General features: G+C 41.4%; 1 protein-coding gene across 2 annotated transcripts; it reads left to right on the top strand.

Moving 5' to 3' along the window:
* The first annotated feature begins 2 nt into the window (after window positions 1-2).
* Window positions 3-14,092, top strand: NFS1 (NFS1 cysteine desulfurase). 2 transcript variants are annotated; one of them, XM_021536662.4, is made up of 13 exons: window positions 3-138; window positions 236-303; window positions 1,046-1,162; window positions 2,509-2,592; window positions 3,229-3,381; window positions 4,310-4,403; window positions 6,975-7,109; window positions 8,149-8,306; window positions 9,706-9,811; window positions 9,983-10,064; window positions 11,395-11,478; window positions 11,606-11,695; window positions 12,320-14,092. In XM_021536662.4, exons 1-13 carry the CDS (start codon window positions 48-50, stop codon window positions 12,381-12,383), a joined length of 1,326 nt encoding a protein of 441 aa, XP_021392337.2. In that variant the 5' UTR covers window positions 3-47; the 3' UTR covers window positions 12,384-14,092. The 2 variants fall into 2 exon arrangements, with proteins under 2 accessions (XP_021392337.2, XP_085413825.1); XM_085557699.1 differs by having other exon boundaries at window positions 33-132.
* Window positions 14,093-15,959: the final 1,867 nt, after the last annotated feature.

The raw sequence follows: 15,959 nt of genomic DNA, 5'->3' as shown, positions 1-15,959 counted from the left end.
ACGTACCGGAGGAGGCGGGCACGGCCGCGCTCTGTCCGTCGGGCGCTATGCTGCTGTGGCGGCGCTTGGCGGCCCTGAGGGGCGAACGAGCCCCGCGGCGGCTCCGAGCGGGGGGACCGGGACCGGGACCGGGTCCGGGTAAGGCCGCAGTCTGGCAGAGCTCCTGTCCGGGAAGGGACAGCTCCCCCGCTCCTGCCGGCCCCTGACATCAGCTTTCCCCCTCTTCTCCCCTCAGGGCGAAAAAGCGATGGCGGCGGTGCTCCTCGGCCGCTTTACATGGATGTCCAGGCCACTACCCCGCTGGTAAGGGCCGTACCGAGCATGGGAAGCGGAGGGGGGTCCCCACACTCCTGGTTCTCTTGCCCGAGCGGTCGCGTGCGTCCCGAGCCGCCGTGGGGGTCAGAGGCGGCGTTCGGCGCTGCCTGTAGCGACACAGGCTGTTCCTGTCACCACAGGGCAGGCCAGGCATCCTCCGGAAGGGCTGTAGCTACACTGGGGCAGCTCCCTGGATGGGCAGTCTGCAGGGCGGCAGCGTGGCGGAGCCACTAAGGGGCTCGCACCGACCCCTGCGGGAGTGGAGACAGTTGAGAGAAGCAGGAAGTGAATTCATCCAAAATACTGATCTGACATTTTTGTTAACATTTGAAGACCTTGTATTTTTTCCGCTCAGAAGAAAGGCCAGGTTGGATGGGGCTTGGAGCGACCTGACTTAGTGGAAGGTGTGTCCCTGTCCATGGCAGGGACGTGGAACAAGATAAGCTTTAAAGTATTTTCCAACCCAAACAGGTCTGTGATTCTTTTTTCTCAAATTATGTTGTTCTTTAACCTTTGGTGCAGATCAGGGTTACATGCACAGAACATAACTGCTGAATACTTGTGTTACACGTAACATGTAATAGCCTCAAGTTTTCAAGGTCAGGCCTAAGCTAAAGCAAGACACTATAACACAAGTGCTGCTGATCCTGTTGGCAAGGGGGCATGCCCAGAGAGAGCAGATATAGTTTCACTTCTCCTTTTCTAAGGCTGGCTGGTTTGTGTTCCATAGGATCCCAGAGTCCTGGACAGCATGCTTCCATACCTGACAGCCTACTATGGCAACCCCCACTCCAGGACCCATGCCTACGGCTGGGAGAGCGAGGCTGCCATGGAGAAAGCGAGGCAGGTGAGTCTTTGTCTCTTCACAGTTGTGTTGGTTTTCTTGCTGCTGAGGAAAATCAGGGTCAAAAGAACCTAACAGAAAAAGGAAGAAAAAAACCCCTGTTTTCTGTGGGCTGGATTTAGCAGCTTCCTCTTTGCTTAGCTATACTTCAGTAGATTTATTGCAGGAAAAGATAGACTCATAGAATACTTCAAATTGGAAGGGACCCACAAGGATCATCAATTCCAACCCTGGCCTGCATGGGATGCCCCAACAATCGCACCATGTACCTGAGAGCATTGTCCAAACAGTCCTTGAACTATGGCAGGCTTAAGGCTGTAACCACTTCCTTGGGGAGCCTGTTCCAGTGCCTGACCACCTTCTGGGTAATAAACTTTTTTTCCTAATATCCAGCCTACACTTCCTTGACACAGCTCTATCTGTTCCCTCAAGCTCTGTCGTTGGTCACAGAGAGCAGAGAGCTGCCTCTCTGATGCCCCTCATGAGGAAGCTGCAGTCCCCAGTGAGGTCTGACCTCAGTTTCCTCTTCTTCAGACTGAAAGAATCAAGTGATCTCAGCTGTTTGTTTTACAGACTCTCCTCTAGGCCCTTAACCATTTCATGGCCCTCTGGATGTTCTCTAATAACTTAATATCCTGATATAGGTTTGCCCCAGACTGCCCCCAGGACTCGAGGTGAGGCCTCCCCAGTGCAGAGCAGAGCAGGACGGTCGCCCTCTTGCTCAGCCGGCAGTGCTGGGCCTGATGTCCCCCAGGACAGGGCTGGCCCTTGGGGCTGCTGGGGCCCTGCTGGCTCCTGTTCCACTCGCCCTCAGTCCAAACTTCCAGGTCTCTTTCTGTGGTGCTGGTCTCCAGCCTCTTGTTCCTCAGTCTGTCTGGACTCCCAGGGCTCTCCAGTTCCAGGTGCAGAAGCTGGCACTTGCTCCAACAGTGAGATTAGAATAACTGAAATGGCAGAAACCAACACTTTAAGTGCCGCAGTATTATTGGTTTCCTGAAGTCACTAGCATGTTGCTGCAGTCATTGGACTACATATCTTATCATTCTTCTAATCTTAGGCAAGGATGTTTGGTTTTTTTTTTGAAGTAACATATAAGGGGTTTTTGTCCACTTAAGCTTTTATCTGTGTTATAACAGGTTAACGCTTAATACACTTCTAATGACTGTGGATTCCTTGTGTGTTTTATAATTCAGATATTTAGACTATTCTTAGCATAACTTTATTAGGTACCAGCTGTAATCCTTTGAAGTTCAAGGGAGTATTCTTGAAAACATTTCACATGTATTTTGCTGTAGTGAATTTATTGTATGTTTTCTTAACAAGTCAAATTTGTATTTCTTTTTAAACAGCAAGTTGCAGATTTAATCGGAGCTGATTCACGGGAAATTATATTTACCAGTGGTGCAACAGAATCCAATAATATGGCAATTAAGGTAAAAAGGTTATACTGATTCTTATTTATTATAATTATGTATTTAAGAACTGTATGCATCTCTCAACAATTTAAATGTTAATATGTTGGAGTAAAACATATTTTCATTTCTGGATTTACTTTTTGTGATAGTCTGTTACATATGTGGACGAAATACATGGATGAGTGATTTGGTGCCCGGGACATGATTTTGAAGGCAGTGTAAAATATTTGATGTTTGTCTCGAATGCACTAAATACATTCCTTCTGCTTATGTAATTAAAATCTTTATTGTGAAGTATAGTAGACACGTGGATTAGAAACTTTTTTCTGATGAAGACTACGTTGTGTACGTAGTACGTAGTTGTTCAGCCTTTCAGTGTTTATGACTCCACTGCAAAAATTTTCAAAAAAATGCTTTGGTTAATGACTTCTACACTTAACAGCAATAAACATTTTTACAGAGTTTTTGAGAAGTAAGATGCTTTGAAAAGCAGGTGTGGATTATGTGTCAGTACCTTCTAGATTCATAACTTGGGTCAAACAGGGAAAATATAAATGAACTATATCTAAGTAGTAATTTCTTATTTCCAGTTATACTGTGTAATGCCTGCTTTCTTCAGTGGCTAATTTCTTTTTCATGGACTGTGCCTGACAGGGTGTTGCAAGGTTCTATAAATCCAGAAAAAAGCATATCATTACTACGCAAACAGAGCACAAGTGTGTGTTGGATTCTTGTCGTTCCCTGGAAACAGAAGGTTTTCACATCACGTATCTACCTGTTAAAAAAAGTGGGCTCATAGATCTGAAGGTAGGTTGTTACTGACAGAAACAAAAAAGAAGAGGTTTTTGCTTCAAATTGATGCTCAAAACCTTGTGTCCTCTGGATGAAAAAGAAGAAAGGATACTAAATATCACAAAGTAGAATGAGAATCATAGTCAAATCTGTCATATCTGGAGAAGGATTTTGTGTTCTGTCTAAAGTCCTACACTTTTTCTCAACCAGAACGTCCACCTCCTCTCCCACTGTTCAGCTGCTGCTGTGCAGGTGGAGCTGATGAGTACGTTATAAGGAGCCCAGTACTTGAGCTGTTGTTTCAGTGATTACAGTACTTCCTATGGCTGTCCATGAGCCATCCCTTCTGTATGTACTGGCTGCAGCCCTAAAATTTAGAAGTTGTATGGTTTTAGTTAATCATTGATGTCCTGTAGCACAGGGCAGCAACAGTTTTATTCCCAGTTGCTCACCTGCCATGGAGAGTGGTGGTGTGTGTGATGGGACTGAGGGATCAGCCTGTGGGCACAGCAATGAGTTGTGTTTTCTGAGCATGTTGCTGCAGGTGTGATGTGACTTTTGTACAAAAAGCAGTTCCTTTAAAGTCAACCTCACCTTGGCTAGAGGAGGCTTAAGCTGTTCTGTGAGTGGTTAATTCATTAAAGAAAATAGTTCAGAGATATTTATGGGATATAGCAAAGCCTGTTGAGATTTGATGCAATCAAGTGGGGTGCCAGGTTCGTTGAAGGGTTAGGACATGCAGAAACACAATTGATTTGCTCCTCTTCCCACAGGCATTTAATGTTCACATGAATTAGTGTTCTCTCCAGGGCTGTTTGTCAGAAACCCAGGTGTTTATTACAAATGAGGAACTAGTGGTTGAGTTGCTGGTAAATTGAAGATGTGCATAGGAATCCTGCTTCTCTGTTAGTCACAACTTTTGTCCTTCTGAATCTTTGACCAGGAGCTGGAGGCTGCATTCCAGCCCGATACAAGTTTGGTTTCTGTAATGACTGTAAATAATGAAATAGGAGTAAAGCAGCCAATTCATGACATTGGTAAGTACACTGTGGCTTCTGCATGTCAGCTAAAATTGCTTCTGCTTCATTTTAGATAATGTTTTCCTCCACAAATGGTACTGATGCAAATGATTAGGTGTAACATAGATAAGGAAAAAATCATAACATAAATATTTTGAAATAAAAAAATGTAATATAAATAAATAATACTGCTGTCCCAAATAAAAACTGATTTCAAAAGGGAAATGAGAATGAAATTCAGTACCTTTATGGTGAGCATTTCAGCAATCATTGCTGTGGACAGATCAGCTGCAATTCATTAGATTATATGATGGATGAAAAAATTGTACAGAATAACTGGTCAAAATTGAGCTTATATACTATAATGACTTATTGAGCACATGTAGTGTTTTAAGAGGAGAAATGTGCATTTGGAGTAGGAGAGGATGGTGAGCACCACACTTGGACAATCCTTCCCCCAGTATTGTTGTATATAGTAATGAACAATTGCTTTGTAGGCCAAAAGCCCACTGAAGAGCTACACTTCTGGAACAGGAGGTAGGGAAAGGGAGAGCCAGTCTTTGAGCCAGCAGGTGGAATGACAGGGACCTCAGAACAGATGAAGGGAGACCCTGGAGAACCATGGTTGTTGGAGTGAGCAGGGTGAGCAGGTGCCTCCCTGATGATCCTCCAGATCTCTGGATTCCAGATGATTTGTTGATAGTTTCCTGTGACAGTAGCAAAACATATACACATACCCTTTCTGACCTGGCTTCACTCCAGCTGGCAACCAAGCACCTTGCAGCCATTCACTCACTCCCCCCAACAGCAAGATCAGGGAGACAATTGGAATGGTAAAAGCTAGAAACCTCATGGATTGAGATAAAGACAGTTTAATATGGAAAGCAAAACCCATGCACACAAGCAAAAAACAAAGAATTCTACACTGCTTCCCATGGGCAGGCAAGTGTTCATCTACATCCAGGAGAGCAGGGCCCCATCCCATGAAGTGGTCACTTGGGAAGACAAACAGCATCACTCCAAATGTCTCCCCCAACCACCTTCTTTCTCCCACTTTCCACTGAAAGTGTACAGCATATGTCATACGGTCTGAAATATCCCTTTGGTAAGTTTCAGTCACCTGTCCTGAGTGTGTCTCCTCCCAGCCTCTCACATACCCCAAGCCCCCTTGCCAGCATGGCCATACGGTGGGCAGAAGAAGCTTAGGCTCTGTGCAAGTCCTGGTCAGCAATATCAGAAACATCTATTACTACCCCTGTGTTCATCACAAATCCAGAACAGACCTATACTAGCCATTGTGAAGAAAGTTAGCTCTACCCCAGCCAAAACCAGCACATCTTCATATTCAAGATACTGTTTCGTAAGATGTTTGAGTTTTTAGATAATATTTTGGCTTTGGCTCTGCTCTAGAGTACATGCTCCATAGGGTATTGTTTTCTTAGTCTGTGGCAGGCATCTTGTTGTGTACCTGGTTTTCTTGCTTAGCTGCTGCATTTATTTCCTTCTTCATTAAGCTCAAAGCAGCATTTTTGCCAAGGTTTTTCAAGATTGGTTCTGTTTCTTCATTGACAAGCATTTGACCATCAGTGAGTTGCTTATAGGCCCAAGGATTCTTATTTTCCCCCTGTGCTTATATTGTCAAGATCCCATAGTAATGGTCCCGTGTTTAAATGCCAGAGACAGCTGATGCCAGCTCTAGTTTCCCTTGTATATTCTCATAACACCTTGAACGTCCAACAGGTCAGGCCTGAGGCCTTGCAGAGGGAGCCTGAGGCCCTGTGACAGTGTGGCCTGTGGCCTGCTATTGCCTGTGGCCTGACCTTGCTGGACTACAAGGGGGTTACTTATCCTGTGAAGTACCATGTTGAACCTCTTGTGCAGAGGAGAGGTCTTGGATGCAGCTGTGCAGATTCTGTGGAAGATGTGTTGTGATTTTTTTGATGACACAAATAAGTAATAGTTACATTTACTGCCCATGAACAATACATTATTTTTTCATATATTTTAGCCTGGTTACAGGCTCAACTGACTTCATGTGGTGGTAATAAGTGTGTGTGACAATTCTGAGAATGTTTTTGAAGCTGAATGTTGGAAAACTTGGAAAATAGAGGGAATTACATAAAAATACATGTCAAGTACAAACTTGAAAGGAAGTCTGGCTTGTACTGGACATTGAAAAGAAAAAGAACTAAGAAAAAACCATTTTTTCCAACTGTGGAGTCATTTCTGTGTGGAGACTTTGATATTTCATGCAACCACTTCTTCTTAAACTTGTTACTTGTATGTTTGGAAATAATCTCAGTTCTTAACAGTAGAAGACTTCTGAACTTCTCAACTGAAGAAATTCACTGTAGTCTTACCTGTCTAAACCCGTGCCAAGGCATCAAGATACAGCAGCCCCTGCTCAGCTTTAGCCGCTTCACTGTAAAAGAAATATCACAGCCCCCATTTCTACCTTTGTCACCTCAGATACCTCAATAACTTGCTGTTCATTTAGATTCAGTTATGCTTTAGATCCATTGCTAGAATCTTTGGGATCATAGCAATTAGTTAAGGTAAACTGATTTTAGTTTGGTGTTTTTATTACAGGTGAGATCTGCCGTGCACATAAGGTTTTCTTCCACACGGATGCTGCACAAGCGATTGGTAAAATACCTATGGATGTCAACAACATGAAAATTGACCTAATGAGCATCAGTGGCCATAAAATTTATGGGCCTAAAGGTACTCACTGAAGTGCTTTATAGGGAATTGTTGTTTCCATACCTATCTTAAGGTAACTATACAAGGTGTGAAGTCAAACCCATAGCGTCATTTACTTGAGCTGTAGAAAACTGTTCTGAATGGTGTTGGACAGACTTCAGAGTAGCTCAGGCACTGCTGCCACCATAGAGATGCAGTAAGTGGATTGTCAATGCTAGATGGGTTAAGGTGGCTTCACTGAAGCAAGAAACAGTGCTGTATGATGGTGGCAGCATTGCAGCAGTAGGTTTTTCAGGACTCATCTGCTTGGTGTGAAGCAGAATTAATGCCCAAATTATTGAAATGAAATCACTTGGTTATAGGGCAAAGTTTAGACCAGAGTGTGATTTGAAAGGAGACCAAAAGGTAACTGACTGGTGATTTTTGATTCTTTTCTGCTTCCAGTGGCTCCATTCCCCCAACTCCATTTGTGCATTTTCTTTGCAGAATAGGGTTAAGTATCCAGCTATGCATTTTCTGGTTGACTGACAAATACTAAAAATCCAGCTATTCTGTCAATTTGGTTTGTGACAGTGGGTATTAAGAGAACTAGAAATCAGGTTTACTGTATGCTATATCCTATTTGGAAACAAAAGACAAAAGTCTTATTTTTCAACAAGTTTTTTTTTTTTCTGTATGAGTTCTGCTGAAATCTGAAGACATTATCTCTGGACAAGGACTAAGTTTTCAACTAGTAATTTTGGACAGATGACAGACATAAATTTTCACTATTTGTTATGTTTGGAAGTTGCACCTGTCCTTCCTGTGGTGACAGTCACTCCTTAAGTGTACCAGGGCACTTGACGACATGAAAATTTGGTTCTGTGAGCCTTAACATGGTTACTGGAGACAAACATAATTTCCTAGAAAATAATACTGAACTTGTTTGCTTTATTTTTCTCCAGTTAAGTGTTCACATGTGTGTTTGCTCTGGAAATAAGGAATGTTACCAAAGATTAGAGTCCCTGTTCATAATTTCAAAACTCTGGGCATATGGTAAAACAACTTCCTTGCTTCCAAGGGGTTGGTGCTCTCTATGTTCGCCGTCGACCACGCGTCAGGCTAGAGCCCCTGCAGAGTGGGGGAGGCCAGGAGAGAGGACTGCGGTCTGGGACTGTGCCCACACCTCTAGCAGTGGGACTGGGGGCAGCATGTGAAGTGGCGCAGCAAGAGATGGAGGTATGTACAACAAGATATTTGTCCTGAGTTCCAGAAAGTAGTGTAACAACGCCATTTAAGTATTGGATTTCTTAGGTCTTTTTGCATCCCTGTAACTGAATTAAATTTGATTCTCATGTTTTAGCATTAAGTGAACGTTTTGAGAATTTAAGGGATGTTTTTGGGTAATTGTAAGTTCGTTCTAAAGTTTCTTTTTTCTTGAAGTCATAGTTTTCTGCAGCAAGGCTATAATTGACAGTCAGTTTTAGTAAAATATGGCTTTTATGTGTTGTATTTACTTCTCCGTTGTGCATATGTGTATTAGCAAATCTTTGAAATGGCTGTCATGTTTATGTAATGTATATTGAAAAAATAAGACTTCCCAGTCTATGTATTGTACCTATTAAGTATAAGTTCAAGTTTACTACAACTTTGCAACTAAGAATTTATTTTCTTTTTCTTCCTAGCTTGGACAGTAAAGTTTACTTGCTAGGTCTGGTGTTTGAGCCTCTGTATGCTGCTACACTGGTTTGTGGGCGTCAATGCCTTCCTTACAGCTATAATATAAAAAATACTTACAGTTACAATGGGATGCATAGGCCAGATATCTGCACCTAAGGATCAGGCTTTTTTCCAGGAGACAGGCAGAATTCCACCATTTGAGCTGTGTGGTTATGGAAGTTGAGTCTAGGGAGCCTGCAGAGTCTGAATTCTGCACAAACCTCAGATCTGGATTCTTCTCCTTGCCTGGCAGAGTTATGGCATTTTAAAACCAACTGGTGTTGAAGCTAGCCTGGTTTTCTCTTAAGTTTTTCAAGGTTAAAGAAGCATGAATTGCATATGTGCATGTGGCCAGTCCTGTGTGCCAAAGCTGATCCCAGACCTTACTACTTTCTTGGTATAAGTGACCTCATTTTTCAGCCCAGAACAAAACAGTGCACATGGGCAGTTCTCACCATGCAGGTTACTTATTGTAAAAGCTGAATTCATGTCATTTGCAAGTCCATGTCTTTCTGTGGTACAGTTAGAGAGTTCCTGAGAAAGAAGAGACACTTGTTGTAGTAGGTACCCTTTCTTGTATGCAAAATGCATTGTCTTCTGCACTGTCTAACTTGTCTTTAAATCCAAAGAACTCAGTGCTGCTATGAAAGTCAGTTTGGCAGCTTGTGTAGGTAGATCTTTCTGAACAGTTTGAAACATTTGTCAAGACTGAGCTAGCTGGGAGCCAAAGGGATATTCTCTTTTAAAACAGTGTCTAGAGCAGGCAAAGTTTGACAGTTTAAGTTTTAGCTGTGTTCATTCCCTTGTCTGGCCAAACCCAGTTACTTAATTCTGCTTGCAGCTGGTGATACTATGCAGTTTGAGTGAGGTCTGACTGTACACTGTTTATAATTTGTGTCTTTTCTGGATTTTCTGTTAGTATGACCATAAGCGAATCTCACAATTGGCAGAACGACTGGTTACAAAAATAATGAGTGAAGTTCCTGATGTGGTGATGAATGGAGATCAAGAGCATTGCTATCCAGGTAACTCAAGCAAAATTCTCAGCCTGTTAGTCCTGTCTGGCCCCTTGGTGTTAATGGCCATGGCTGACTAATGCACTTGAGGACATGATGCAAATCCTGCCTTGCAGGGAACAATTTGCCTGAGATTTCAGTTGATGGATTCTTTTTTCTATTTTATTTATTTGTATGTAGGATGTATCAATTTGTCTTTTGCATATGTGGAAGGGGAGAGTCTTCTGATGGCTCTGAAAGATGTGGCTCTGTCTTCAGGAAGGTATGTGCAATCTATGTGAAGGATAGCAGTGTATTTTTGAGAGAAAATAGCATCTGCTAATGAAGGTAAAAGCTAAGTAGTAGTTTCCTCTGTGCCCTGTATTTGCATATTCAGTTAATGAGTCAGCCTGGCATTGATTACATTCTACAGTGGTGTTTAAGTGACACATTTCAACTGAATGTCAAATTTATTTATCCTGGAAATAAAAAACAACAAACAAAACTAAACAAAAACCAACCAAAAATATCCTAACAGAAAGACCCCCCACAAAACCCCAAAAACTAACTCAGAAATTCCTACCTACTAGCCTTGCAAGCTGGTTATCTGAGTAGCTGTAATGTCTAGTGGTGACACTTTCATTCCAAAGGCCACTGAGATTTGAACAGCTTCTGTCCTTTGGCAGATTTTTATTGCAGTTAGTGAAGCTGGGCACGTATCTGAATTAAATCAGCGTGTAGTTCCTGTGTTAAATGCAAAAGCGAGAAAGAAAATTGCATGTGTTTTTATGGAGCTCTCCTGACTACAGGAGTGACGAGTAATATTTCAGTTACCAAGACACACCTGATGTTCATGATTAAATGAATGGAGTATAAAGGTGCCCCTCCTTTCCTTCTCTCACCTTTGAGAACAAAGCTGTCAGTATATCCTAATTAGAAACTAGTTGGCACTATGAGCAGGAAGAGCAAGTCTCCACATAACTGTCCCTGAAGCCAAATACTTCTGTAATGTGAAGATCTCTTTTGAGTGTACTTTGTGCACTGGGGAGCTGTTTACAGCTCTCCAATTGGTACTACATGTTGCTACCTGTAAAAACTTAAGGCACAGCATTTAACCAGTTCTGTATACTGCTATGCTCTCTCTATTGACAACTACAGTCTTCTTGCTCTGGATCCCTCTATGCACTGTTTTTCATTTATTTGTTCTGCTGCCAAACAGCAGCTTGTGAAGTCTTTTCTTTTTTTTTCCTTTTATGTTCCTGGTGTGTTGTCTTCTCTGGACAGCTTCTGTCTTTGTCTTTTTTTCACAGCCTCTACTTCAACTACCTCTTAGTCTGCATTCCTGCTGCCTCTGTGTGGCATTGTGTTTATTCTTGTATATTACCTGTATTCTCTCTCCTTTCCTTATACTCCTAATCTATTACTCTCATTTCTCAATAATGCCTGCTTCTTGTATTCTTTTTTCTTCAGTAGCAGAAATATCACTTTACTTGCTTGTGGTTTCTAGGAGGCTGGGGAAGTTGATACACGGTGTTGTGAAGAGGTAAGTGACCTGTTCTTTGTTGGAGGAGATTAAGCAAAAGTCTGACATTTCCCTGCCTACCCTTTTCCAGTGCTTGCACATCAGCTTCTCTGGAGCCTTCCTATGTTTTGCGGGCAATCGGAGCAGATGAAGACTTGGCTCACTCATCTATAAGGTGTGTGGTGTGGTCTGCCCTTATGCTTCCAAATATTTTTCTTTCCCAATAAAAATAAATGGTAGATTTGTTCCACCCCCTTCATATGCTTGTTATTCAGTTCCTTAATAATTTTCTTTTGGTTTAGATTTGGCATTGGTCGTTTCACTACAGAAGAAGAAGTGGATTATACAGTGCAGAAATGCATACAGCACGTGAAGAGGCTGAGGGAAATGAGGTGAGATACTGTCTCATTGAACACAAAGACTTCTTAGGTATGGTAATCATGGGAAGAATTTGATTTATTTAGTTGAAAATAATAGTTTGCTTCAAGAATCTGGTGATGTTTCTCTATATCAGCAACAGTGTCCCCTAGGTGGCTAGGAACCTGATTTTAACATTAGTGACAAATTTCTAAGGAAACAAATCTGACACCAAACCTTTTCCCAGATCCTGCCTTTGTCAGAGAAAGAATATGAGTAGGGTAAGTACATAGGGCAATACCTAGGAGATTTTAAGCAAGAGATGGTATTACTGAGTTACTGTATTAGTAAGTTGTTTTATTCTGGTGAAACTGAAAGACTGGTGACTAATCTGGACAGGAGAATGCTCGGGTTCAGTCTCAGAGACACCAGTGCTTTATGCTGAAAGTGGGAGCAGGAAATGAAGTGGAGCATCTGCCCTCTCATCTCTGGTATTTTTGGTTGAGAACACAGTTGAGGGCTGATCACCTGATGCTCACTGACTTCCAGAAGGGCGAGACATGCAGATAGATATCTCCTAATTCCTTGTGTCATTGATAAAACCTGTTTAATTGTTGTTGATGATGTCCTGTGCATCAGTTTTCTCCTTTTCTTTACAGCCCTCTCTGGGAAATGGTGCAGGATGGAATTGACCTCAAAAGCATTAAATGGACTCAGCACTGAGAAACCATTGTTATCCATGGACTAGATATAGATTAAAATGCATTTTCCTGTACAGTCTTGAGCAAATTATGCAGCACGTCTGTTTTCTGACACTTGCAATTTGACTGGAGAACTACCCTTTCAGACCACAAAATCTAAGAAGCCAAAAATAAAACTAGTTTTTATCATGGAGAAAGCAGGCTGATCCAACACCCACTGTGTTTTTATTGACACACAGAAATTTATGCTAAAACATAGTTTACTCAAATGTATTTTATAATGAGAAAATTAAATCAGTGTGTTACTCCCAGGCCAGTGAATTCTGGCAAGAGGTTGCTTCTCAGTGTAATTCATCCCAAGTCACTGTTGTGTTTGCACCACAATGTTGCCAATTTGTTCTGTTTGAGGTGGGTGTCCTGCAACATCAGCTGGGTTTTGCCTCTCAAATGCCTTGTACTGCAAGAAATTCTCAGACAGAAGGACACTTAGATCTCTAGAGGAAAATAATGCCTCAGTGTGGCTATGTGCCTTCACAGATAAGTTTTACGTGTCGTTAAGAACAATTTTTTTCTGAAATTTAGTATTTTTGGCTTATTTTCCTTGGTTTTTGGTGTGTGCTCTTTTTGTTTTGTGTGTGTATTAGTTCAAAAGATTATTCTGTGTTCCAGAGTTTATGATCCAATCATGATGCACTTTACTGTCCTCTCCATTGGGTTTTTTCCATGCAATTTTTTCTCAGCGAGGATAGAAAACTTGAATGACTGGGGGAGGGGATAGGCAGAATATGTCAGCTTTGGTGGCAGCACCAGTTTGGTGGGAGCATGAGTAGTAGAGGTGGTGGGGAGAACAGATGACAATGCAATGTCTTAAGGCAGTCTGGGGCTTTGGGGTTTTTTTCTTTTTTTTTTTTTCTCCCCTTGTCATGAGACTTTTGCTGTTACATGGTTTCCCTATGATCCCTTGGTTTCTGTTGCTGCAAGGAGTCTGCTCAGCTCAGTCAGTATATTTTGTCTGGAGATAAGAAAGATAAGAACGCCTGGCACTGAAGTTTTCTTTGTCTCGCAGACTGTACTGTCTGACTAGAGATTCACATGGGAATCCATTCCCTGCACATTTTGGGGGAAGTATCTGTTAAAAAGGGTTTGATGAGATTAATTTGTACCAGTGTTTCTCCTTCCTTACCTTTGGTGATCTTTACAGTAAGAAACCAAACCCTCTATGGCAACGTGCCTTTTTTCAGTGCATAAGCAAAGAGCTTTCAAATTAGTTGTGTTGATTGATGGATGCTGTGTTAACTGCGAATATGATATACCCCACAGACAATATGTTCACCTTCAGTGTCGGATGGAGTCTACCTTGAGGATCAGCCGTGTCATGTAAAAGCTGAAGCTGAATCTCACAATATGGATTGTATTACAGAAGCTTGTGCATTTTTTGTTATTAAGGACAGATTTAATTGTTTGTAATGCAAAGCTAATCCTTGGTTGTTCTATTAGAAATTACTAGCTTTAGCAGTTCTAATATTGTAGTGCTGGCACCTTATATTTCATCACGATATTTTTTAAACTACCGTATGCATTAATACATTTTAGCAGTGTTGTATGTACTCTTTTTGGTCCTAGGGCCATGCATGATAACATGCTTTCCTAGCATGTTTTAGAAATATATGTTTATGAATTGTTCTTTGTGTTTTGAGAGTGATAAAAAATTACAGATAAAAATTAAACTTGGCTACTGTCAGTCTTTTTGGATCCACCTTTTTGGGTGAACCATTCAGGACAATCACTAAGTTGCTATATTGCAACTTTCATTAGGCAACAGAAAAGGGTAAACGTTTCTGTGAACATTGTAAGAAATTTGCCATCATTGAGTTGACATTTGACTTTTGAAGAATCATTCTTCTCAAACTCAATGCATATTCTGGGCGTTTTTTTTTTAAACTCAAATAGCTTAAATTCTGGTTATTTTGACAAAAGTGTGAAAAACGCCAATCACTTGGCTTTTAAAATTTTTAAAGTTTAATAACAATAAAATGGTTATAAAAATAATAATACAATTAGAGTAATAATGTTTAGAGTTAGGAGAATTACAAGACAATAAAAAACAAAGAATTACAGACATCTGGATGCTCTCAGACACTAAGTCATGAAAAGCATGACTTGTGAACAAAGGAATCACCCTTAAACCAATACACTTGTTGCATATTCATACATCTTTTATGGTTATGCATACATTCTATTCTAAACAAGAAACTCTGTCTGTTGTATGTCAACTGTTTCCTTTAATCCCCTGGCGTCTTCAAGTCTGAGCAAGGCCTGAAGAAATTAGCTTCTTCTGATAAGAAGCCATAAATTCCTCTCATTTGGAAGATTTAGGTCTTCCTCGAAGCGAGTATATCATCCCTAAAAAAAAAAACTTCCCTCACATACATAGTCTCTATTTTAACATTGTGTTGGAACCTAAAGCTACACTTAACACAATACATAAGAGAATTGATACAGCATAACTTTCTAACATTACACATATAATATTCATTGCAACATTTGCGAAAAGCCAATCATCAAATATGCATTTTTCACAAAAGGGAGCCTCAAATCTTGAAGATTCTGACCACCTATTATATTATAAGATTTAAAATAAAAATTCTACTTGTAATGTTTAGAGAAACTCATTCATACTTACAATAAATGTTTATTTGAAATGTTTATGGGACAAGATGAGGAAAAATGTATAGTGGTGATACTTCCCCCATGACAGAAAGTAATGCCAAGGATGAACGTCTATCTGTACCTCACTGAATGCAGTTAAAGCCTTTGGGGGATGGAACTTCAGTCTTTCCCACTCTTACCAGTTAGATGCCAATAAATGGTGGTGCATCGTCCCCCCGCCTGGGCTGCACTGTGATCTGAAAAATGCTCACAAGGCCTTGGCCTTGAACAGCCCTTGGATTCAGCTTCTCTGGAGCTTATCAGAAAAACTGCTCCAGGAACTGCTGCCATCCAATGAGCTCCTGGTTTTTTTGGGGTTTTTTTGGGTTTTTTGTTTTTTTTTTTTTTTTTTTTTTTTTTTTTTTGTTTTGTTTTTTGTTTTGTTTTGTTTTATGGCAAAATATTCTTGTTCTCCCACATTCAAAGAAAGTTGCTGACCTGAAGGGCTAGGATGAAACACTAGTCACTGTTGTGACTAAAGCCCATCTCTTGTGGCCCTGTAAACAGTGGCCCTGAGTGAGACTCTTGGTGGCTCTCCTGGGTTGCAGTGATCTCCCTGTGCTGGGGCCTCTCCGAGCTGGGGACTCTTTCATTTTCTGCCCTCAGAGAATCCCCAAAGGATGGGTCCTGGGCCAATCCTCCTACTCTTCAAGGCTCTGCCCTTCACACAGTGAAAAAAACAAAGGCATCTGAAGTGAGAACCGTTTCAGTTAGAATTGTTCATTTGCCTGCAGGGCTGTGATCTTACTAACAGCAGGGAGATGTGTTGTGACTGGAGGGTTGAAATGGAAGGATACAGGCAGGGGAGAGGAGAGGCAATGTTGCTCTTTATGCCAATGACCAGCAGAAGTGCATGGAGCTCCACCTGGGGATGAATGAGGAACTGACT

Source organism: Lonchura striata, chromosome 20, assembly GCF_050655825.1.
Source record: "Lonchura striata isolate lonStrDom1 chromosome 20, ASM5065582v1, whole genome shotgun sequence".
NCBI classification, from domain to species: Eukaryota; Metazoa; Chordata; class Aves; order Passeriformes; family Estrildidae; genus Lonchura; species Lonchura striata.
The sequence above is the reverse complement of the archived record's forward strand: the minus strand, read 5'-3'. Positions and strand labels throughout refer to the sequence as shown.